The sequence below is a fragment of the Neurospora crassa genome, linkage group V (genome assembly GCF_000182925.2).
Source record: "Neurospora crassa OR74A linkage group V, whole genome shotgun sequence".
In the NCBI taxonomy this organism is placed as follows: domain Eukaryota; kingdom Fungi; phylum Ascomycota; class Sordariomycetes; order Sordariales; family Sordariaceae; genus Neurospora; species Neurospora crassa.
This window is the reverse complement of record NC_026505.1, coordinates 3,448,427-3,470,726: the sequence shown is the minus strand read 5'-3', so window position 1 is coordinate 3,470,726 and position 22,300 is coordinate 3,448,427. Positions and strand designations below refer to the sequence as shown.

The 22,300-nt window shown below is 51.8% G+C and overlaps 5 protein-coding genes and 1 non-coding gene across 7 annotated transcripts; 3 read left to right on the top strand and 3 right to left on the bottom strand.

Moving 5' to 3' along the window:
• The first annotated feature begins 96 nt into the window (after nucleotides 1-96).
• On the top strand, nucleotides 97-2,765 carry rpd (ribose phosphate diphosphokinase). Of its 2 annotated transcripts, none has more exons than XM_011396192.1 (3): nucleotides 97-1,757; nucleotides 1,832-1,990; nucleotides 2,127-2,765. In XM_011396192.1, the coding sequence occupies exons 1-3, from the start codon at nucleotides 869-871 to the stop codon at nucleotides 2,582-2,584; spliced, it is 1,506 nt and encodes a 501-aa protein (XP_011394494.1). In that variant the 5' UTR covers nucleotides 97-868; the 3' UTR covers nucleotides 2,585-2,765. The 2 variants fall into 2 exon arrangements, with proteins under 2 accessions (XP_011394494.1, XP_011394493.1); XM_011396191.1 differs by having other exon boundaries at nucleotides 2,069-2,765.
• Nucleotides 2,766-4,563: 1,798 nt separating this feature from the next.
• Nucleotides 4,564-8,245, top strand: NCU01269 (cell cycle regulatory protein). The gene is made up of 3 exons (XM_955654.2): nucleotides 4,564-5,722; nucleotides 5,786-5,910; nucleotides 5,961-8,245. The coding sequence occupies exons 1-3, from the start codon at nucleotides 5,385-5,387 to the stop codon at nucleotides 7,331-7,333; spliced, it is 1,836 nt and encodes a 611-aa protein (XP_960747.2). The 5' UTR covers nucleotides 4,564-5,384; the 3' UTR covers nucleotides 7,334-8,245.
• Nucleotides 8,246-9,251: 1,006 nt separating this feature from the next.
• NCU15622 lies at nucleotides 9,252-9,351 on the bottom strand. Its single transcript, XR_897946.1, has one exon. It is a non-coding gene; the product is annotated as a 5S ribosomal RNA (ribosomal RNA).
• Nucleotides 9,352-9,602: 251 nt separating this feature from the next.
• Nucleotides 9,603-11,465, bottom strand: NCU01268 (ubiquitin-conjugating enzyme E2 6). The gene is made up of 2 exons (XM_955653.2): nucleotides 10,999-11,465; nucleotides 9,603-10,913 (listed from the first exon to the last, which is right to left on the bottom strand). Exons 1-2 carry the CDS (start codon nucleotides 11,045-11,047, stop codon nucleotides 10,009-10,011), a joined length of 954 nt encoding a protein of 317 aa, XP_960746.2. The 5' UTR covers nucleotides 11,048-11,465; the 3' UTR covers nucleotides 9,603-10,008.
• An 836-nt stretch (nucleotides 11,466-12,301) lies between these two features.
• Nucleotides 12,302-15,556, top strand: NCU01267 (palmitoyltransferase PFA3). Its single transcript, XM_955652.3, has 2 exons — nucleotides 12,302-13,180; nucleotides 13,253-15,556. Exons 1-2 carry the CDS (start codon nucleotides 12,961-12,963, stop codon nucleotides 14,899-14,901), a joined length of 1,869 nt encoding a protein of 622 aa, XP_960745.3. The 5' UTR covers nucleotides 12,302-12,960; the 3' UTR covers nucleotides 14,902-15,556.
• Nucleotides 15,557-16,191: 635 nt separating this feature from the next.
• Nucleotides 16,192-20,892, bottom strand: NCU01266 (phosphoinositide-specific phospholipase C). Its single transcript, XM_955651.3, has one exon. It carries the CDS (start codon nucleotides 19,957-19,959, stop codon nucleotides 16,504-16,506), a length of 3,456 nt encoding a protein of 1,151 aa, XP_960744.3. The 5' UTR covers nucleotides 19,960-20,892; the 3' UTR covers nucleotides 16,192-16,503.
• Between the last annotated feature and the right edge of the window lie 1,408 nt (nucleotides 20,893-22,300).

The window sequence follows — 22,300 nt, the reverse complement described above, 5'->3', positions numbered from 1 at the left end:
CTTCCCCCTATTCATCCCAACACCAATATTGTTACGGTTTTGGCAGCATCCCATCCCTCCTTCCCCTTCATGTCTTATCTCCCCGCATTTCAATCTTCCTTCCCACCCAAGGCTCAGCTCTCCCCGACCCCCCTCGGTGATTCGCTGCACTTGCCATGTGCTATCACTACCTTACTGAGCTGCGCATCATCGTCGCTGGGATTTTGGATCGAGCATCGAGAATGGATGATTCCCCCCGGCAAGCACGTTATAGTGTTAGGGAGAGTCGCGGTATAACACGTGTGTTACGGTACCACCCAGCATGCGTCCGGTCTTTCTCCCGTCCTCAAACATCAAGCTTAGCAGAACCAAGAGGAGGAAGGGACTTGTGAAGGCGGAACATCCGATTGCTCCAAGTTATCGTACTAGCCGGCCATGCCGCCTTCCGTGTAACAACACGAACCCGTCTTGGGAGGTCGAGGAACTTTGATGAGCCATCCGACTTGGAGGTGGTGTTGCAAGTACTTGACTCCCAACTCTCCCAACTCTCCCAACTTCTTCTCGACAGCTCGATACCTGATCGATTTTTGTTTTCTTCCTTTTGTCCTCCTGTGTCCTCCTGTCTTCCTTTTTGTTCCCTTCTCTATATACCTAATTACGACCTCAATGTTTGTAACAAGGGTCCTTTTCCATCCATGACCGCACTGCTCCAAGACGCCAATATTGGAAAAAGAAGGGGAGAAGCCCGGGAAGGGGACTGAGGGACAAGTAGAAACATCAACGGCAACGAAGCTGGCACTAGCCAGTGCCATCCCGTCGTGTTTTGTACGAATAACGTTGAAGTGCACACACGTATACCGAGAGACAGAACGACAGCAAGACAGCAGTCATGATTCGCAACGTCGTCGTCCTGAGCGGTAACTCGCACCCAAAATTCGTCGACAGCGTCTGCAATTACCTGGGCATACCGCCGGCAAGCCGCGTGCTGGAAAAGTTCTCGTCTGGAGAGACACGCTGCGAGATTAGGGACTCGATACGTGGGAAGGACGTATACATCATCCAGTCGTTTGGAGTGGGAACCAACAGAAACGCGGCCAACAGTAACAACAACAACAACAACAACGATGGATCTTCGACTTCAGCTACAGCGGAAACAGGCCATGTCACTGTCAACGACTACTTCATCGAACTCTGCATCATGATATCGGCCTGTAAGACGGGATCTGCTCGCAGGGTCACGGCCGTCCTGCCGTTCTTCCCTTACTCCCGCCAGCCAGACCTGCCGTATGCCAGCACCGGGGCGCCATTGGTGTCTAGAAATCACGATGCAGTGACAATGACAGTCACGGAAGGCCAAGGGAGTGTCTCGTATACGTTTGAGAGCGTCCCGCCTACCCCGGCCGCACACATCCCACGAACTGCCGGTCTGGCTAACGGCATGTCTAGACTCGCTAATGGCCTGTCCGGCAGCAGCATCACCCGTGGCAGCGACATCCGCGACATGGCTAAGGTGATGGTGACGGGACCGGCAAGCGACGCTGGTAGTAAGTCGTTGGGGGAGAAGCAGCCCCAACAGCAAAAGGCAAACGACAAGTTCACCACGCACGACTTCGAGAACCCGGCCATGGCAATGGCGTTCCAACAGAAGGTCGGGTTTAAGCCGATGATGGCACAGGCGGGATCGTTGATTGCGGATTTGTTGACGTGTGCGGGAGCGGATCGGATTGTTACGTGCGACTTGCATGAGAGCACGTATCAGGGGTTCTTCGATATTCCCGGTGAGTTTGATGTCCCAGCACGACTGCGTTGCCCTTTCCGGAGTACACACCCATCTGACTGGGAGTCATCACAGTCGATCACCTCATCGCCAGACCGCTCCTCAAGCGATACATCCAGCACCACATCGAGAACTACAAGGAAGCCGTCATAGTCAGCCCGGACGCTGGCGGGGCTAAACGCGCCGCTGCCATTGCCGACAGTCTAGGTTTACAATTTGCTCTTATCCATAAAGGTTAGTTCATACGTGGGGAGGAGGCCCGAACTCACGTCTTTGATTGTATCCGTAACCACTGTACTGAATTACATCCAGACCCGTCCCTTCAAGACGCATGAAAAGAAACTGACACTTGTCTTCCTCACCCTCATAGAACGACGCCGACCGTCCAAAACCCACCCAAACTACCCATCCATGATGCTTGTTGGCAACGTTGCCAACCGCATCTGCATCTTGGTAGACGACCTCGCCGACACGGTCAACACCATCACACGCGCGGCCAAGCTGCTCAAGCGCGAAGGGGCCGTCCAAGTTGTTGCGCTTATCACGCACGGCGTGTTTAGCGGCGATGCGATACAGAGGATCAATGCGTCGGCGCTGGATCGGGTGGTGGTGACGAACACGGTGGCGCAGCATCGACATCTTGAAGCTTTTGGGGCAGCTAGAGCCGGGGGTACGAAGGAGATGCCGGACAAGAATAAGAATGATGTGGACCCGAGGGTGGTTTGTGGGAAGTTGGAGGTGTTGGATATTGCGCCTTTTTTTGCAGAGGCGATTAGAAGGATTGTGTTTGGGGAGAGCATCAGTATGCTGGTCCGGGATGGGGATTAAGGGGTGGGAGGAGATGGAAAGTATGAAGATGTAATTGACCTGGGAGGGTGAGGTCGGTTAACTTGTACAGTATAGATGGGCAGATGGCGTTTTCTGTCTGTGGCTGCCTCTTCTACACAGAATCTGTATTTTCATGACGAAGCTTACCTTTTACCAACGAGATCGCAAACACGCATCCTGCACTCGATTTGAAGCGACTCTGAGGTGGAAGTTGACCGGTATGTATCGTGTGTACTTGGGCCCAAAATCCCTGCCGTGGGGTAAGAATCAGCACGTTCGATCCATGTTGCCCTTGTCTGAAGCCACCTGACAACCCTGGGGTATTTTATCGTCTCATGTGAAGACGGACGCAAGCTAAAATCCATGCTGACGGGGGAAGCCTACAATTGTAGTGTAATGTACGAAGTTGCCGTTGTCTTTTAGTCGGTTGGGAGTGTAATGCGAATACTTGAATCTATATGTTTGTGGTTTCTTCGGCACAGCCTATGATCTTGCGAGAGAGGGCACGAAACAGTGGTAGAACGACGGCGGCCGAGAATAAAGACATGGTACGTGATACTTCGCAGAATACATTCCAGGCGCTTTGCTACAGCCCAGTCCTTAACTTTTGGAATCCAGATGTCACAAGGTTCCCGCTGAACCTTCCCCAATCCGTATTCGAACGTCGAATGGTAGCCCGGTACTAGGTAGCATCCATGCTGCAGGGATGGCAAGAGAAGAAAACATGCTGTTGTCTTCGATTTTGCACGCTGACGTTCGTTGTTTCCATTCCGGGGACGACGCGTCGCTAACGCGAAAGGACGCGCTGAAAACGCCTTTGGACGCAATGGTAAAAGAGGTTTCATGTTTGTTCTGGCGGGGTCCCCGACTGCAGTAGGTGTTGCCCCCCCTCCCGGGCCCCTCTCCCCCCTGCAGATTGCGGCCCCGCTTGTAACTTCTAGCGACGGATGTTGAACCTCATTCGTCTTCTCCCTGGGGCAGTAAAACACCATGACGGGTTTGACCTGCAAGTCTTCTACGAGAAGTGCGCTATAACACACCCTGCTCCCTGCTCTCACAAGAACCGGAATCACAGCAGTAGGTAAATCAAAAGTGGCATAACTGCAGTGCCGGTACAGGAGGCAGGGCCAACTAAATGCAATGAGGCGGGACTGAACCAGCGAGCGAAGGGATGAGGGCCTGCGTCAAGGTACACTTTGTAGCCGTCAGCGTTGGGGCCTGGGGTATGAAAACAACAAAGACAACAACAACAACGTTGAGCAACAAGAAAAACTCACTGCATTCTCTTCAGTCAGCAGGGGGAGGGGAGTAGACAGAAATAGGTTGATGCAAACGAACGACAAGCGGCACCCCACATGTCAAGATGGAAAGATGGCAGCGCGGGAAGTGAAAGTAGACAACTACCTAACATCTATATTACTTACCACCTACCACGTTACCCAGTTGTGGTCCAGTTTACTCATGTTATGTAGTACGAGTCCTTTGGCCCCATGTGATGTTGGCTTTGATGCAGCATTCTTTACTTCTAGCCGGGGTCCAGCCAGTCAAGTCCTTGGGGAAAGGGACGGAAGACTGCTGGGTCAGGGCACATGAAAGTGTAAATTTCATTTGCTTGTATTGGTAACGTAATAACGGTCGATGTTTAGACCCGCTTCCCGCAACATCGAAGAGAATGGTGGACAAGAGTTTCGCGATTCCTTGGACTGGATTTGACTATGTATGGGCCAGCGCTGACCGGGACAAGTACAAATACTAGGTAGAGCAGCCCGATGGGAGGCAATGGCGGGTCCAATGTTTTGATGGCCTGTGCGCGACAGGGCCGTTGCAGTGCCCGCTTGACCCAATGCGGCTAGTCAGCGGCCTGGCGCGAATGGCTCAGTCTGGCTGCCGCGACTCCGTCAGTCCGTCAGTTGAGTGGTGAGTGGTAAGTGTCAATCAACGCCCGCTCCCACCCACCCACCCACCCACCCACCCGCTCACCTGCCGTCCACCCCCTGGGGCCTACCTTTTCCAGAGATTACCTCGACTTTACAACCACGGCCACCAGGCGACACCAGGTTCCAACATTCAAACCTCTGATCCCGACACCTTGCCTCCGGTCCAATCCATCGCCTGCCGACTCCGCCCACAACTTCAATGCTATCGCCGTTTCAACATTGACAAGCCGGTTCCGACGCGCAACCTTACTGCACCACCTATGATCGCCGAAATCAATACTGCGGACGAAAGAAGGCCACCCCCCGGAATTATCACTCGTTGACGTCCACCGTATTGAAGCAAACATCGATAGCTTCTTGCGCTGCGCATGTGGGCATAGTCACATTCTCTCTTCACGGCGACAACACCCGAGATCACGGCGAACAACTTTTAATCTTGCGACGACCGGCGCCGCAGCCCGCCTCAATCAACTGTAGTCCCTGTCAGAGTACAGGAAGTAGTCTTTCATTGCAGCGCATTGTCGATCCGTTCACCATCGCCGCTTTTTGCCATACCTGTCTGCCTTCCCACCGGCTTTCCCACCGGCTTCCCACCCCACCAGACTTGGGACGACATCAACAAGTGCACCAAGGACGAACGATCAGATAAAACCGACACGTGCTGCATCTACCCTATCACGACCTCGTCGCCGCCGCCGACTCGGGTATTTCCCTCTCTAAACAAACGAAGCCAACCTAAATCTGCCGTCGCACGGTTTCAAGAGACCATCCTCACCCGGTCTACTACTCACCCACTCCTCAACGTCAAATCAGCAACACAGGTTCCGACAGGTTTACCACAGTATTGAATCCCGAAATTAAACATGGTGACCACCGGCGACGTCTCCGGGCGCGCCGCACATTCGGCCGGCACCAAAAGGTCTAGTTATGATACCCGCAGCCAGGCAGTCCACCCATCAACAACGAGGGTAACGAGATCGTCGAGGCTGCAAACACCGCCTCCCCCGTCATCAGGAAACTCGCGCGAGGAACCACCGACGGAGATTGCCAGGAACCCACGGGCACCAACCAGAACTGAGGACCATGTGAACAGCTTGGACGTCGAAGCAGTTGATAGCGCTTTGCGCCGGGAGATTCAGCAACGCCAAACTTCACCAGGGCCAAGTTCGCATAGGAAGCGACAACGCATTAATGGAGATAGGTATGTTCTGCTGGAGGCGAGATGTCTGTTGATATTAGGATTGTATCTCTGACATCTAATCAGGTTTATTCCCACCCGGTCCGGTCAGGATTTGCAAGCCAGTTTTAGTCTTTTGCATGAAGAGGGCTCTCCGGCGACGCCTAGACAGAAAAGGCGCACACCACAGGGGGAGCTTCATTTTCAGAAAAGTAGGTATGGTCCAGTCCTATCCTGGAGTGCCTTTCTGACAATTTCGCAGCTGAGGAAGCAAACCGTACGTTCTCAACTGTGCTTCGATCAGAATTGTTTGAGAGTACTGTCCCACAGATTGCCCCGGAGTCTTTATCACCAGGCCATAGGAGAGCATCGCGGGGTTATCTACATGAGGGCACAAGGTCCCAGACGCCTCCTCGGAATGGGCTCCAAGCCGCGGCAGCACCGACGACCCTTACCCCCTCTACACCTCACAAGAACCTGTTCTCGTACCTATCACCACGACATGCTAGCCTTGGCGGCCATCCAACGCCATCAAGGACGCCACAAAGTCGACATGGCATCAATCTGGACACCCGGGCCGAAATCTACAGTCTCTCACCCATAAAACATAAAAGCCAACAACTTTTACTGAGCCCGCGAAAGCAGCCGCGCGCCATCAGCAAGGTACCATTTAAGGTGTTGGACGCCCCTGAGCTGCTAGACGACTACTACTTGAATCTAGTCGACTGGGGGAGCGCCAACGTCCTGGGCGTTGGTTTAGGATCCAGCGTTTACATGTGGAATGCGCAAACAAGTAGAGTCAACAAGCTGTGCACGTTGGAGGACGACACGGTGGCCAGCGTATCTTGGATACAAAAGGGGACACACCTTGCTATTGGTACCCATAAAGGACTGGTGCAGATCTGGGATGCTGAGAAAGCAAGAAGGCTAAGAACGATGACTGGCCATACTGGCAGGGTTGGAGCATTGGCATGGAACACTCATATTCTCACGTCAGGATCCCGGGATCGCCTAATATACCATCGCGACGTCCGAGCGCCAGATCAGTGGCTCAAAAAGCTGGTTGGTCACAAGCAGGAAGTGTGTGGTCTCAAATGGAATTGCGACGATGGCCAACTTGCCAGTGGAGGAAACGACAATAAGTTGATGGTTTGGGATAAGCTTTCCGACACACCTCTATGGAAGTATTCCGGTCACACAGCAGCCGTCAAAGCGATAGCCTGGTCACCACATCAACGCGGTCTCCTGGCTTCCGGAGGCGGTACTGCTGACAGACGCATCATCTTTCACGACACCGTTCGCGGCACGGTACTCAACGAGGTGGACACGGGCAGTCAGGTCTGTAACATTGCCTGGTCCAAGAACTCCAACGAAATTGTCTCGACGCATGGATATAGCCAGAACCAGATAGTAGTTTGGAAGTACCCCTCCATGACGCAAGTCGCCAGCCTGACCGGTCACACTTATCGGGTGCTGTACCTTGCCATGAGCCCGGACGGCAAAACCGTGGTGACGGGTGCCGGAGATGAGACATTGCGGTTCTGGAATCTCTTCGGTAAGAGCCCGAGGAAAAGTGTCCACGACCTTGATGGAGGCGGCAGTGGACGGTCGGGCGACTGGGGAGTCATTCGATGATGACGTGAAGGATATGGAACCCGCAACGGGCGGGAAGGCACTTGGCCCATGGACTGAAAGACGGCGACCGAAGATCGAGACCGCCAGCAGAGAGCAGCCGTCGGGAAAGATTGCCACGATCATACAGCGTGTACTACTCAGCTGTTTGAGCTTGATGCTCTGGCATCTTATCCTGTTGAACTTTGATGGCATCGATCTCGTAAAAGGCATCGGACCTTCTCTTGTCCTAACTATGATGTGTGCGCAATCTATACAACACGCCACTTTCTCACATTGCTCTCATCACCTAGAGCTTGACATACACTTTTTTTTTTTAATCTTCTATTTGCTCTTTAAGATCTAGGGGCTCAACCCACCAGCGACTACTCTTATGTATTTTCTCTTCTTTTTCTTTCATTCTCTGATCATGTGGTATCTGAGATGAAAGCGCGTTGATTTGCTTCCCGGACCAAACAGGCGTTTGTGGTGGGTGGGAAAGACTGGAAAGGCGGGCGGGCGGGCGTGTTTAAATTGGCTAGCATGCATTGGCACGACATGGCATGGACGGATGGGATTTGAATTGTGGCTTTTTGTCGCATCGCCAATCAATCAATCTGCTTGGCTTTTCTTTTGCTTTGTTTTTGTCACTTCCAGGCTACAGCGAGGAGTAGGCGGATATGGGATATGGTGGGCCTGTTGGAAGGGTTCCCCAAGGCGGGTTGGTCTTATTGATGGGCGGGCAGACAGTCAGACGCTATCACAGCGGGGTGTAAAGAATAAGGTCCTGAGATGGACCGACTAGACCTCTTCAGAGTTTGGGATGAAAGAAAATAGGGAAAGGGAACGCTTGCATTGCATTTTGTACATAGCGGATACCACTATACCACTTTTTTGACTTGGTTATAACCCGATCATTAACGACCATCTGTCACTACTTCGTCTCATCCTTGACTTGTCTCTTTCATTGTTTACGACGCAAAAGACATCTTGCCACAGAACATGGTATACAGCTTAAAGGGGGATCGCTGACGGAGGACCGATGGACAAGAATCCCATTGTGTCTCCATCACTCTCGTCACCCAAACCCTTTGAGCTTCGAGGATGGTGATGGACTTGAAATATCTATGGAGCGTCGAAAATCTGTGATACGGTAAATAAATACTTCCTGGCTATACAGAGACGAAGTGACACCTGTTTCGAATGCCTAAACACACATGTTCACTTCACAGTTGTATCACTCCAAAGTCTTATTAGTTTCTTTAACAATCTTCCAGCATTGAACTGCCAACAGTCACGCTTAGGTAGGATAGTTAGTTGCCTTCACAGTACTTCCACCTCCCTTGTGTAGCGTTTTCCCTCCTCACTTCTCCCACTGTCAACAGCTCCTTCCTCTATCATTACAATCTCTCTAGTCTACTAACTACTTTCCGCTTCCTCTTCGCTTAACACCCTAGACTGACGTCGTTACAAACCAACCAACCAACCCTGTAAAGGCCCTCGCGTTGAAGTAAACATAGTAAAGATACCTTGACTCTTCAAATGTTACTTCAGCGAATCATATACTCCCCTACCACTATTTACATTCCCCCATGTCACACCCATAATTTTCGAGAAGTATCTTTTGTGATTAATAACACAGAGTTTATTCCAAACCGCCTCTCGAATCTCGAAAAAAAAAAAAAGAGAGAGAAAGAGAGAGAGAGAGAGAGAGAGAGAGAGAGAGAGAGAGAGAGAGAGAGAGAGAGAGAATAAGGGGAAAAGGACAACGTAACACTCATAACGCTTGTCAACGCAGAAACCACACACTATGATAACAAATAGAAACTGAACCAAACAATAAAAAGAACCAACCTAAGAAGGGTCCTAGGAGCACAGGTGGTGGTGGTACATCACTTGATCAGGGGAGGTTTCAAAAAGACAAGAAAAAAGAAGTTTGAAAAACATACAACACCAGGGATTCGCTGGTCGTCACCGACCCAACTACTAGTCTGGCGATTGGTAGCTTATCTATGGGAGAGCGGACGGGATCCCGAGTTTTCTACCATCTATGGTCGTATGTAATGGCTTGAAACTAAATGGACAATTATATGCCCTCTTGCTTATCTGATCGGTTCGTGATCTCTCTATCTCTTTTTTCTGTGAGTGTATGTGTGAGTGTGTGTGGAATTGGTCTTGATGCGTGTATGGTGGCACCGCTGTGTGCCTTTGTGGATGAGTTTAATTTTTTTTTCCTTTTCTTCTTCTTTTTTCTCTTCTTTCCTAAGAAACACATAGAACCGATGCAGTGGTAGGCACTCGCTTTGATCATCGCAAAGACAGCATCGTGTCCGCTCAACCAACTAGCTAGTTTCGTCCACATCATACCTCGATACCTTTGTACGGAAGGGCACGAGGTGTTACACTGTACCAGTACTATTGTATATATATAATCTCCGTTGTCTCCAAATGCTAAATTGCACGATGTACCTTAGGCATCTAAAAGCGTGGGTATTCCAACAAACAAGCCCACATGCCCCTTATGAGAAGTCCAATCTCATAGGAAAAAACGCCCTTCCATAATCCATCCACCCTTGTCATCCTTGTGATCGCCATGAACGCCAAATTCCAAACTGTGTAAACTTTCAAAACAACCAATCAGACTAACCCTGCAGAACCAAACCGCATGCCAGAAAGCCTTGAAAAAGAAATCATGGTACCTATGCCAGAAAAACTTTGAGTATCATGGCAGCGAGGGCGATGGATAGAACTACAATTAATCGGTCGATCCAGAACGTCACCTCGTCGTTACTCACCCTAACCTGCTGTGGACGACGATGCTGCATCATAGGCGGGGGGTGAGGATTAAACTGTGAAGGCAGAGGGATCGTCCTCGTCGGCTGTGGCACACCCTGCCCTGGTTGTGCTGGAGTTGAGGAAGATGAAGTAACCCCTACCGACCTAGGCTGTGGCGCAGGTGGTAAAGGCACCGTTTGTACGAATCCTTCGGCCAGCTCTGCACTTTCAGCATCCTCCTCGTCTTGTTGCGCCCCAGATCTCGACGCCGCCACCGCACCGCTACTGTTTTTGTCCATCTCGTCCCGCCACCCCATCTTCAAGTCGCTCGGCACCTCTACCTCGGCCTGACCTTCTCCTTGGTGTTCCTTGGCTGCCTCTTCACACTCCCAAATAATCTCCTCGTTCGTCTTCCCGCAGGCCTGACACTTCCACGCCCTCGACTCGGTCGCCATCCGCCTGCGCACGGCTTCGGTCGCGTCAAGACCGCCCAGCTGCCCCTTGGGGTCTGTCTCCATGAAGGAGCGCAGTGCGACCAGGGAGGTGCGTACTCCCCAGGCGGGCTGCCATGTCTCTTCGTGGTGGCCGCTGATGGAAAGACAAATCTCGCGGTTGGCTTCGAAGCGCCCGGAAGGTGTGACGAAGCGGAAGGATGGAGGTCGTAGCGGGTAGGCTTGTGGGAGAACGATGCGGCCGTGGTAGATGCCGTCGGCGTAGACGGAATTAGGAGGCCCGCGGAGGGTGAAGTGCCACTCGAAGAGGTCTGATTCGAGCGGAGTGGCTGTGTAATCGGGGGAGGGTGAAGCGGAGATTTCTTGGGCTTCGCGGACTATAATGGGTTGAACAAGTATTAGTCCTGGAATCTAGCAGTGAAGAAGAAAGATGATGTTGATGATGATGCTGAAAGAACTTACGGATGCGACGGATGGTGGGCGACTTGGAGTTGAACTTTGGTGTTGCCATTTTACCAGTGATTTCGCTATTTCTTTGGTGCTTAATGATGTTCCTAAATGACGAGATGGTCGAGTGGAAGTATTTGGGTCGCCCGGAAGTTGTGCAATTGCTTATAGCAGCGGGCAGTTCTTGGTGGTAGAAGTATCCGTGACCAGGCCTCAAAAGGTTATCCTCTGCGGCTCGAGATCAGGACTGCTTTCTTGAGGATGGATTTAGCGAAACTATAATGAAGATGTCACACAAGATTCACAATAGACAATACGTATTCAAGGTATCGGTATTGGAAGTTAGGTTGGTATGTGGACCTCATGTAGGAGTTAAAGAGTTGGTTGCGGTTTGCGACCGCGGTCACTGTAGCCAGAAAGTGGTGAAGAGCGCTGTTGCTTGGTTGGGCGGTACAGCTGTATGTGTGTATGACAGGACACCTTGCAATTACCTACCTTCGTACCTCCGCCAACGGTCAGCCTCAGCTCCAAGTTCCCCCGCTTTCAGGAGCCGCCTTCCGTGAAGTCCACCAGGGCCAGCTTCCTTAGACTCCGATTGGTGTTGATCGTACCATCATCTCGAGCTCTTTTCAAAGTGTTCTGAATGATTGCAGGAAGCAGCAGGTTTGGCCCTTCAACATAGACTATCACACTGAAGAGAAGAAGTTCAGGAAATCGAGACGGGCCTGGACTGAACTGCACCGGGCCGCTGCCGGGACCGTCATCCGGACCGCCTACTGCGCAGTATGGACTGTACTAGCGAGCTCTCGGGCGGGGTTTCAGTGGAGCGCCGGGCACAATAGGTGGTACGTACCGGACGACATCATCAGCGACGCACGGACTGTCTGCAGGCGTTTCGGCAACGGTTCGTACACTATCGGTAGAACGTACTTACTCCTGAATAGTTCCCTTCATGATCACACAACCCTTTCAAGTGTCACCGCAACGTCCAGCAATGACCTTGGCCAGCAATCTGAGCTTTGATCAGGCACTCGATCACGAAAATCGGGCATGAGACTTTGCATTTGCCCGCGAGTCAAAAGCTAAAGGAAACTCGACGCCTGCTCGACCTGTCACTTTGATGGGAAGACCCCACCGTTTAATTTACAGTGGATCGCTGCAACTGCCAACTTACCCCGTTCACCCCTGACAATGGAAGTTGGACATCCAAACTCATTTCATCCGGTCGCATGATTGGCCTAGTAGCAGACAAAGTCAAAGGGCAGTTGAACAGTTGCAAACATGAAGCCCCCGAAAGCTGAGACATTCGTACTTTGTAGTTGGTGAGCTGGATGCCGATCCTGCCTCTATAACATGATACATCAACGTCGCTGTCTTCATTTTTTTTTGTTGAAACGTGATGATACCCGCAGTCCGCCAATGTTCGGCACCTCGACATGAAAATGCAACAGCATCCCAACGGGCATGCATGTCACAAGGGTTCTTTTGCTTCGACTTCGAGAACCAACAGTAGCTCTTGTTCTGATTGGATGTGAGGGTTCAGGCTGACTGCGGTTGGAAGCGCCCCCCCCTGCATGGCTGTTTGCCATTCCGCGAGTCCCTTGGGCCACCGATGTTTGGACTTTCGACGACATCCACCCACATCTGCCAACCTTACTTTGATCATTCCTTTTTCCGAAGCAGCCTCTTGAGCTCCCCCGTCTCCCACGTTTCCCCCCTCCATCCTGTCCACGCCACCAGAGCCTGGACACTGCAGACTCGCATCTCGATATCCCCAGACGATGGACTGGCGATAGCCTCGATTCGCGATCACGGACTCTGTTCTAGATCCCCGACCCTCGAAACGAGCTTACCTCAACGCACGACTCGACCACGGTTCATCCGGCAGTCATTCTATCCAATAGCCCGACTTTTCGGGTCCATCGTTTACTTCACAACTCAAGATCGCGACTGCCTTCTACAGAGACATGACCCTTGATGGACGCAACGCCATACACAACGTCTTCCACCTCGACCGCCCTCGATTCCCCTTCTTCCTTATCCGCTACCATGGCGCGCCGCTGGGCCAGAAAACTCGAGCGCTACTGCTGCACATGCGTCACCTACTTTCCCCTCGCCTTCGTTTACAGTATGACAAGCTGGGCCGCCTATGTCGATGTCTCGCTTAGTACGACCCCATCTCGCGTCACTTGGCTAGGTAGGTTGACCCTCTCCCCGGTTCTCAACATCGCTGTTGCGCCTGTTAACCTTATGCTTCGCCCCCCCACAGGTCACTCCTATGGCTTCATCGCCGTCGTTCTTTACCTCCTCGCCAACTGGTGCTACACATACGCTGTCTTCACTTCGCCCGGGAGCACCACCAACGAGTATGGCTACAGTACCCTCCCCACACAAGCGCCCCCTACTGCCACCTCCTTCACCGTCAAGTCCAATGGCGAATTCCGATTTTGCAAAAAGTGCCAGGCACGAAAGCCCGACCGCGCTCACCACTGCTCGACATGCCGCCGCTGCGTTCTGAAAATGGACCACCACTGTCCGTGGCTTGCAACATGTGTTGGGCTGCGCAATCACAAGGCCTTTTTGCTGTTCCTCATCTATACATCAGTTTTCTGTTGGGTCAGCTTTGCCGGTTCGGCATCGTGGGTGTGGGAGGAGATTATGAGCAATACCACCTACGTCGAAACCCTCATGCCAGTCAACTACATTATGCTTTCCGTCATCTCTGGAATTATCGGTATCGTCCTGTCCGCTTTTTGCGGATGGCATATATACCTGGCTTCCCGTGGACAGACCACCATTGAATGTTTAGAGAAAACGCGCTATCTGTCTCCGCTGCGCGAATCGATGCAAAGGACCTACGTCAACCAGCATACCCCCGGCCAAGGTATTGCGCTGCCTAAATATGGTCAGCAACTACTGGACATCCACCAAAACACCATCCCAGGAGTCACACGACCAGAGGAAGGTGAAGAGATGCGACGGATGACGACTCCTTCGGGCTCATCGCAACGCAACGATCTTGCCTCCCAGCACAATCCCGAACTCCAGGCAGGCTCGCGCCGCTTTACGTACGACGAGATGGAACACATACGCGCCCGTAAACGCTACGAAGACTACTTGGATGAGCAGGACTCGACCAAGCTGCCCCACGCTTTCGATCTCGGGACACCGCGCAACCTGCTGCATCTCTTTGGTACCAACGCCTGGCTATGGCCCTTCCCGGTATGCACCACCATCGGCGACGGTTGGAGCTGGGAGCCGAACCCGAAGTGGATCGAGGCCCGCGATCGTATCGCTCGGGAGCGCGAAGAGCAACGGCAGCGGGAGCGACAAGCCGGATGGGGTCCAGCCGATGACGACGATATTACGCCTGTATATACACCTACATGGACGCCGCCCAACCAACAACACCCACAAGGTGGTGCGGGTCGTCACTACCTGCAACCCTCCTCTCAGCCACAAACACAGCGCAACAGTAACTCCAGTAGTCCCTCATTCACCCCTTCACGACGCACACCCAGCAAAGCCGACCGAATCCTGGGCCGCGATCCCAACATGTACGCCGATGACGAACCAGTAATATATGGCAAACACGACGTAGCCATGAGCAGACTGAGTCCTGCAGGCCGTACTCTGGTAGTAGAAGACGACGTTCTTAATGATGATGACGATGACGACGAGGACTACTTCCAAGATGCTGGCCGCAAACAGGAGGATGCGGAGCAAAGTGCCCTGAATGTGGTAACAAACGGGCGATGGGGTCGCCCTGCCGGCGCAAGCGGAGTGGGATTGCTTGCGCATGGACGGCCTGGGGGAGCGAGGAGTCCCATTAGTCCTATAAGTCCTCCTGCTCGGGGATTTGGCGGGAGCGCGAAGAATGGGGAGGAGGGAAGGTCGAATGATGATGGCGTGGATTGATGAAGAAGTGCCCGTGATCCCTGTTTCTTCTCTTCTTTTCTTCCTTTCACGTCCATCTCTTAATATCATCACACTACTTACTTGTTTCCCCGATTTGGCTTTAGCGAAACGTACCATACTATAGCGCAAAGTACTTCTTGGACAAACATCAACAATATATATTTTTAAGAAGTTTCAAAGCCTTGTAGGCGTGGGCGAAAGGAGCAGGATCAGGTCGGTTCATGTGGCGTTGTGGTGTTTAGAGATAGGCTTTTAGGTTACCATGTATGTCGAGCAAGCCAAACATTTACATGGGCTTGGTCTTGATCTCAAGATGGGCGAATATCCTGAGCCTGAGACTCTACCATACCAAGAGTCGCTCGCTATGAGTGAAGCTCTTATCCGCCGTGTACTTGTTTACATGCCCCTGAACACCGGATCTTGAAACCAAAATTCGGCACACTAGTGCGCCTGGATTCATTGCTACCTAAGCAAACCACAAAAACCTGTAGCTATAGCCAAAACAGGGTTGAATAAAAATAACGGCCATGAAAAGAAAATCAGAGTAACAACAGGAAGTCATAGTTGCGAGGCCAAACAACCAACCAACCAAAGGTTGTGGTCACCACCGCCGCAAACCAATTTGAAGAACTCCCAGTATGCTTGCATATCTTACAGGTAGTGGTAGTAGTTGCCTTGCGAGCTCATATGATGCTCCAATGCACCAATATATATATATGTAAATGAACATAAAAGTGAGAACCTCCTCGCCCACCTGTGCCTCGTAAAGTGTTAACTTTGATCTTTCCGGTTCCCTTGGTGTGTTCGTGATAAACCCCCATGCCATGCTTTCCGTTGCCTTTTTTCCTCTCTCCCTCATGTAATACTTTTTTCTTTGCACGTGGCAAAATGTGATGCATCCTTGATATGCTCCCGAGAAAAAAAAAACATGAGTTCCTCCCATCCAGGATATATGTCTGTCTCATGGATTCTCCCAGCCTCCTCGCCACCGCCGGACAAAAGAAACCGATTCAGCGGCGCGAAGAGGTGTAAAATAGAAAAACGACATCACTTTTCTCTTTCCCTGCTTTCTTCAAGCTAGCCCAGCCTTCTGATCCCTTTCTCTAAAGTTTACCTCGCGCGATAAAGACCTCAAAAGCAGCCCTCTCGGTGTTGACGTAGCCATAATCCAAACAGAAACCCGCTGCCCAACAAGAGTTAATGCATTGTGATGAAAAAAAAAGCAGAGACTTGCTTGATACACCAACCGTTCCAGTCCTAAATGCAACCCCAATGATAGGAGAGACTCTGCCCGCCCGAACGACAAGGAAGAAATGACAACATCCTCAGGACAAGGGAATCGGATCGAAACACTCAGCGCTAGACCAGGAAATGTTTGGAAATTGGGGGTATAGGTGTATGTGCTAGATCACAAACAATGAGACAGTTGAAAAATGGAGCAAAAACATGCGGCTTCCCACACAAGATGAAACAGCTCGTGCAGTGCTCCGAGATAGTAAATGATACATGGTCGCTCGAGATGATTGAATACATCCGCAATAGACAATGGAAGAAAAAAATGGTGATATTGATACAGTACCGAAACGAACCGCATGAAACAACTCAGGCCCGGCCACTATCCATGCTGGATTTGGGGCTGATGCCGGACTGATTAAAAATGTTCTTGATCCTGCTAACACTGTTCCTTGGAACTTCACTGGAGTAGGTAACCATGATATCGGTAGGCTGGCTCTTGGTGATTTTGCAGAAGAGGGTCGAGAATAGGTAGTTATACCCGTTGTGATCAAGCAGCGGTATCGTGCGGTAGCCTTGCTTGAGGCCGCCAAGCTTAGCTGTGAAAGTCGCCAAGGGGGGGCTGCGGTCGTTGTATCCTTTGTTGTCGCCAAGCTTCACGCTCCAGCGCACAAAGATGAGATCAGGGTACTTGGTGGTAACAATGAACTCATAAGAGTTATTGCCTTTGAAAACGGGGTTGAAGCCATTGTCTTTGACGATGTCGGTGCGATATTTCAGCTGCGTCTCCTGAGCTGGTGCATTTGTGGCACCATCTTGCTTATTCCTCTTGTCATCGGCCAGGAAAATCTCGACTTCGACGTAGGGATCAAGCGTCCGCCCCTTGGGAAGATTCAATGGCCTCATCAGCTGCTGCGCAGAGATGACCTCAATCTTGAACGAGATCCTCTTCCGTGGTCTTTTACCCGATAGCTGCCCGGCAGCATCCGTCGGGACGACTTGAATCTGACGTCCCTCGAGGGGTTTAAGAACATAACCGGACAGGTCGGTGCCACTATCAAACATAGCCTGATTCAGCTGCATCCCCAGATCGAATGTTTGCCAGTTCAGTGCTGCCATTTGAACCCCGCGCTTCCAATAGAGGAGCGGGTCAAAGTTGCTAGAAGATATCCGACCTCCGTTCGGATACACACGCATGAGATAGCGCATGTTATGACGGTACAAAGCACGCTTTGCTTCACCCGGCTGGCTTCTCTCAGCAAAGGTCTTTTCTTTGAAGGAAAAGATATGGTTGAACTTTTTAGCGTCGGGGCTGTCGAACCCATCAAAGTGAACGCCCATGCAATAAACGCCCAGTTCACCGAGGATAGGGTTGATTTTGCTCACCACCTTCTTCCCCGAATCCTTTTCAGCATCACTCTCGTATTCGCTGGGGCTGTTGCTAGGCCCCCCGTGGGAATGAACCTCGCCTTCCGTGATGGTGTTAATTTGCCGTGTCGCTCGCAACATCGGACTTGGACTCAACGAGGGACTTCCAGGAACAGCGACGGATGTGTTATCCATGGGAGATGGTAAAGGTGACGGCCTCTGATAAGGTGAGGGTAGGCTGTTGCCGCGCCGCCGACCAGGTCGCTCAGTCTTCAGCGACTCCTCAGATGGTGTGTTAGGTACTGGCTGAGACTTTTTGACCTTGATGAGGATGCGCTCAATCAAGTCAGACGGTGAGGGAAGTCGATCCGAGGATGGATCGAGGGGTGCCCGGACAAGCTTGTCGCCGAATATGTCAATCATAATCTTTGCCATGTTGGCTTGAGTCGCAGCGTTACAGCGGACCTCCAGCGATATCCAGAGAGGAAAGCGAGACTTGACAAAGGCATACTTGTTGATGGTTTTGATCACCTCTTCAAACTTGATCCTTGTGGTCCAGGTATGGCCGTGTGACACATAAGGCTCGTCATTCGGGCCGTCCCAGCAGTCGACTTCAACGCATCTGCAACCACGCTCAAGTGCCGAAATATAGCCTTCGACACTGGAGATTCCACGGACTTGGCGACCAAGAAGATATGTATTATGTGAGCTTGAGATATAATACTCATTCATTGGTCGGTCGAGAACATATTCGGATGGCTCCTGGATGAGCAAACTGTTGAAATGTGAATTGAGAAATCCAGTGAAGCCAGCCTCAGATATGGTCAATGACTCATCCCCGCTGATGGTCTGCTCGGCATCTTTGGACCTGCGTCTACGCGCGAACTGAGAGAAGATATTGTTCCAATGCGTAGAATCTTCCTCCACGTCTTCGCATTGAATCTCCTTCAAGAATTGTATGAATTCTTGCCTCGTCATCCCTGCTTTAGGGTTGGTCGTATGATTCTTGAAGACATGGCTGATCTCAGACCTCGCCTTCAATAGCCGCACGAACTCTTTAAACTCGTTGAAGTTCAAACTGGAAGGGGAAGTGGGATCACAGACCCCGTTGGAGGTAGCCTTGGCAGCTTTAGCAGCGTTAAAGTTGTCGCGAATTTCTGTCGGCGATAGGTGCATGTGAAGAGAGCGACAGATTCTCTCAATGTCGGGAAGTTCAATGGTTTCGCCTTCAGCCGGAATGACCCTATCTGCGTACTTCTTTCTCATTTGTCGTTGCCAGAACTCGTGGACGGCCTTTTCGTTGAAGGCCATCAGGTTTGTCGTAAAATCCTGGCGATATTGAAGTATAGCATCGAGTGTCGTGGTCCAATTGCGAAAGTCGGTGGAATTCAGGGCAATGAGATGCAACACCTTGGTTCCTGACTTTTCTGGGACTGTATACAGGATCGAGAAAAACCTGGGCTCTTCAGATTCTTCAACCCCGGCGTCAAGACGGTACTGTCGAATGTCCTCGGCTGTCCTTACTTCCTTGATGTCATCGATGAACACAGACTTTCTCCCTGTTCGACTCTTGTCCCACCATATCTTGGAAGTGTCTGGATCAAGGGTGAGGGTGATTCTCTTTTCCTTTTTCTTCTTGCTGATTTTTTTCAACATGACACCTTGGCGTAAAGCAACCGGAATCTCGGGTCCAATGCTCAGGGGAATTTGAGCGTCTCGCAACCCGTCCAACGGACCGGCGTCATCTATGGCACACTCATCATCTGATTCCAGCAAGTGACCTCTGTAGTTGTGTTCCCCGAGTGGGAAGGTGTTGCTCCCACGGCGCAAAGACGCCACCATCGGGTCAGCATCCCGATTGACAATGTTCATTGATGCTCTTCGTGTAAGTATGTCGCGCGCTTTGTTCACTGTGTTTGAAGCGCGACGGACCAGACTACCCGCAAAGCTACTTTTGGACAGAGCCTCGCCCATAGCATTCTGTTGCCTGGGGATCTTCTCGCCGCTTTTCTCTCCATTCCTTTTTAGCGAGTTACTGCTTTTCTTCGATGACAAAGGGGCTGGGGCTAGTGGCTCGGGGAGGTTAAGAGGCGTAACTGGTTCCTCCATTCCCTTAATCGTAGAAGCGTAAGAGTCCATCCCCTTTGTCGTGGAAGATACGAAAGTCGCAGGGGAACCCTGAAGGGAGCTGCTTTCTGTGAATATGGCGCCGGCCGTGTCTGGTGTCAAGGCCGGAGAGGGTTGTTGTGACGTGGGCGACGCAGACGACGTGCTTATGGCGGACAGCGGAGATACATTGGTGAAAGCCTGGGGCTGTAGCGTGAGAGCTGTCTGAACATGAGCAGGACGTGCCCGCCGCGATGGTGAGGTATTTGGGGCCATGGTACGGGATATGGCCTCGGGCAAAGTCGAAGGGGAGTTTTGGGAAACCAAGAGAGCCTCTGTAGTTGAAGACATGATGTTGGGTAAAAGGGAGAGAGGTCCCCTAGGGGCAAAGCCGTTGCAAACAAACTTGGACGAACAAAGTGATGGACCAAGTCTTTTTCTGATGGGTTGTGCCACGACCAAGGAGAAAAAAAAAAAAAAAACCGGGATTATGTGTGATGAGAAGTCTTTCGTCGCATCTTCCAGGCGTTGTCAGAATAGGCTGGGTCCCCTATGGTGGTAAAAGAAGAGTGCGGGGAAAGATATATAGATGTCGAAAGGTCTGGCAAGGCGTGGATTCCAGGAGGGGACGTCTTGTAGCAGGTATAGCGAATGGTTGTGGACAATGACCGAGTCCACTCTGGCGTTTTCTCTCTTGCTCTCACGCACAAGTCAGCAAGTGAGGAAGCAAAGGTAATGAGGCGTACGGGGGTTGAGCAGCAGGTCGAGCTAAGTAGCCTGTAAGGCAGGTAAGTCCGTAGCTAGGTACCAGGGAGGCTGCAAGTATGGCGGTTGTACTGGTACGGGGTTGGACCCAGGTATTGTACACGGGAGACCTCGAAGCATGCAGTGGCAGGTGTAGGATTTTGCGAGGAAGGGGCGGGTAAGGTATGGGCCGCCGCCGCCGTTTTGTGACGGTCTGTGAACCCACGGCAGAATGATGAGGTGGCAGCCGTATGCAAGCTGCTCCTATTTGGGAACCGTCCAGGATTGGAGAGTAAGGGGAGGGGGCAGCTCGGTGATCCACCCTGACGGCCAAGAGACGTTGGATACGTTGGATACGTTGGGTGGAAGCCGCTCGGTCCAGTGAGTACGGGTACTTGGACTGCTGGGTTCGAATTGGCCCGTCGGATGCTGTAGCTAATAACGGCGTTGTGTGGTATGAAGCGCTGCCGTATGATCCCTTGGTTTCCTGTCGAGGCGGGCTCCCGTTTTGCTACCTCGACCTCGGACCTTCCTTGCTTGATGGCTTGCCCAGAGCCTAATTTACGCGAACCGGCGTTTGCGCTTCTGGGTACGTAGCAGGTATCCGCGCTGCGCTTCGTGGTTGAGCCGCCCAGACCCTGATGTCGTCTTCCTTCTTTGGGTAGTGGTGAGCTTGGAGAATGGGCAAGCAGCTTGAAGGGCCAGGGATGCGCCCACTAGCAGCGGTATACACCACGTAGTTAGTAGCAGGAGGAAGAGGCAGAATCAAGCTGGAAGACTGGTGAGAGCCTCGAGGAAGCCGGCGGGAGATAGTAGAGTTACAGGTCGGCGGTGACGGGGCCGTTAACGGCGGCAATGATAGTGTAGCCAGGTGATGGTGGAGCAGCGTCGAGTTTCTCGTTTTCAGAGAGAGGAACAGAAAGTGGATAAACCCATTGATGACTGACACTGATGAGGCGGGTTCTGTTGCAGTGGACCTTGGAGATGACTGAACTGGATGCTGGACGGAGAGCTAGAGCTGGGAGAGGTGTCGAGAGCCGCGCAAGAGTCAGCCAGGATTGTACGGTGTGTGGCCGCCGGTACAGATGGTTAGGATGAGAAAGAGGTGGATGGCCGGGCGTCGTAAAGTACCACGTAGCGTATGGATAGATATGTGAATATGGACGTATTGCGTATGGTTCGGGATAACAGGAAGCGACGGTATCAAAAAAGGTGCATGTATTGCTTGGGGCGCAATGTAGTGTGTCGAGGTACAGTAGAGTAGTATTGCGAGTCGGTAGTGGTCGGGTGTAACTGCCCTTGCCCTGCCCCTACCCTGGGGGTTCCGTTAGGTATGGTCTGAAATGCAACTGAAGAGATCAAAAAGTGGAAAACCCGATGGAAGCAGAATTTCAAAGTTGGAGTCGCAGGTGGGTTCAGTGTCGGTGCAGTACTAAGCGGCGGCATTGAGCAGCTGAAATTTTCACGTACTGTGCCCGCCGTGTATCGAATTCGAAGGTAAGTGGCCCGAGTCGAGGTGATGTCGTAAAGGTGAGGTTTCGTCGAGCAAACCTTATTGGCGTCGTAGTGGTTGCGGTGCAGACGGGAGCGAGGGTGGCCGAAATACGATCGGTGCTTCTTTTGTTCTGAATGCTTGCTTTGTGTTGCTTCTGTCCGCCGCGGTGGTCCTAATCCTGGGAGCTTGGGGCAGAAGGGGGCCGCCGACTACTATCCATACTGGACATCCACATCGGTGGAGACTCGGAACTAATGAGGGTGGGTAGTACATACCTACCTACCTCTAGGAAGGTGCGCCCCAGATTACAAGTGTGAGACTGCGGTGCACAGTGCCACCGCAGAGTGGACAGTGAAAATTACAGAAATGCAGGAGCATAACGGAGAAATACTTACCAGGACACCATACAGAAAATATTACAGGGAAATGGCGCTCTGTCTTAGCGTAAGCTGT

Coding starts and splice junctions, on each gene's coding strand:
- rpd (XM_011396192.1), top strand. CDS start 869: ATGATTCGCAACGTCGTCGTCCTGAGCGGTAACTCGCACCCAAAATTC. Junction 1,758..1,831: donor GGGGTTCTTCGATATTCCCG/GTGAGTTTGATG, acceptor GAGTCATCACAG/TCGATCACCTCATCGCCAGA. Junction 1,991..2,126: donor ATTTGCTCTTATCCATAAAG/GTTAGTTCATAC, acceptor TCACCCTCATAG/AACGACGCCGACCGTCCAAA.
- NCU01269 (XM_955654.2), top strand. CDS start 5,385: ATGGTGACCACCGGCGACGTCTCCGGGCGCGCCGCACATTCGGCCGGC. Junction 5,723..5,785: donor CAACGCATTAATGGAGATAG/GTATGTTCTGCT, acceptor ACATCTAATCAG/GTTTATTCCCACCCGGTCCG. Junction 5,911..5,960: donor GGAGCTTCATTTTCAGAAAA/GTAGGTATGGTC, acceptor ACAATTTCGCAG/CTGAGGAAGCAAACCGTACG.
- NCU01268 (XM_955653.2), bottom strand. CDS start 11,047: ATGGCAACACCAAAGTTCAACTCCAAGTCGCCCACCATCCGTCGCATC. Junction 10,914..10,998: donor GCCCACCATCCGTCGCATCC/GTAAGTTCTTTC, acceptor AACCCATTATAG/TCCGCGAAGCCCAAGAAATC.
- NCU01267 (XM_955652.3), top strand. CDS start 12,961: ATGGACGCAACGCCATACACAACGTCTTCCACCTCGACCGCCCTCGAT. Junction 13,181..13,252: donor ATCTCGCGTCACTTGGCTAG/GTAGGTTGACCC, acceptor GCCCCCCCACAG/GTCACTCCTATGGCTTCATC.
- NCU01266 (XM_955651.3), bottom strand. CDS start 19,959: ATGTCTTCAACTACAGAGGCTCTCTTGGTTTCCCAAAACTCCCCTTCG.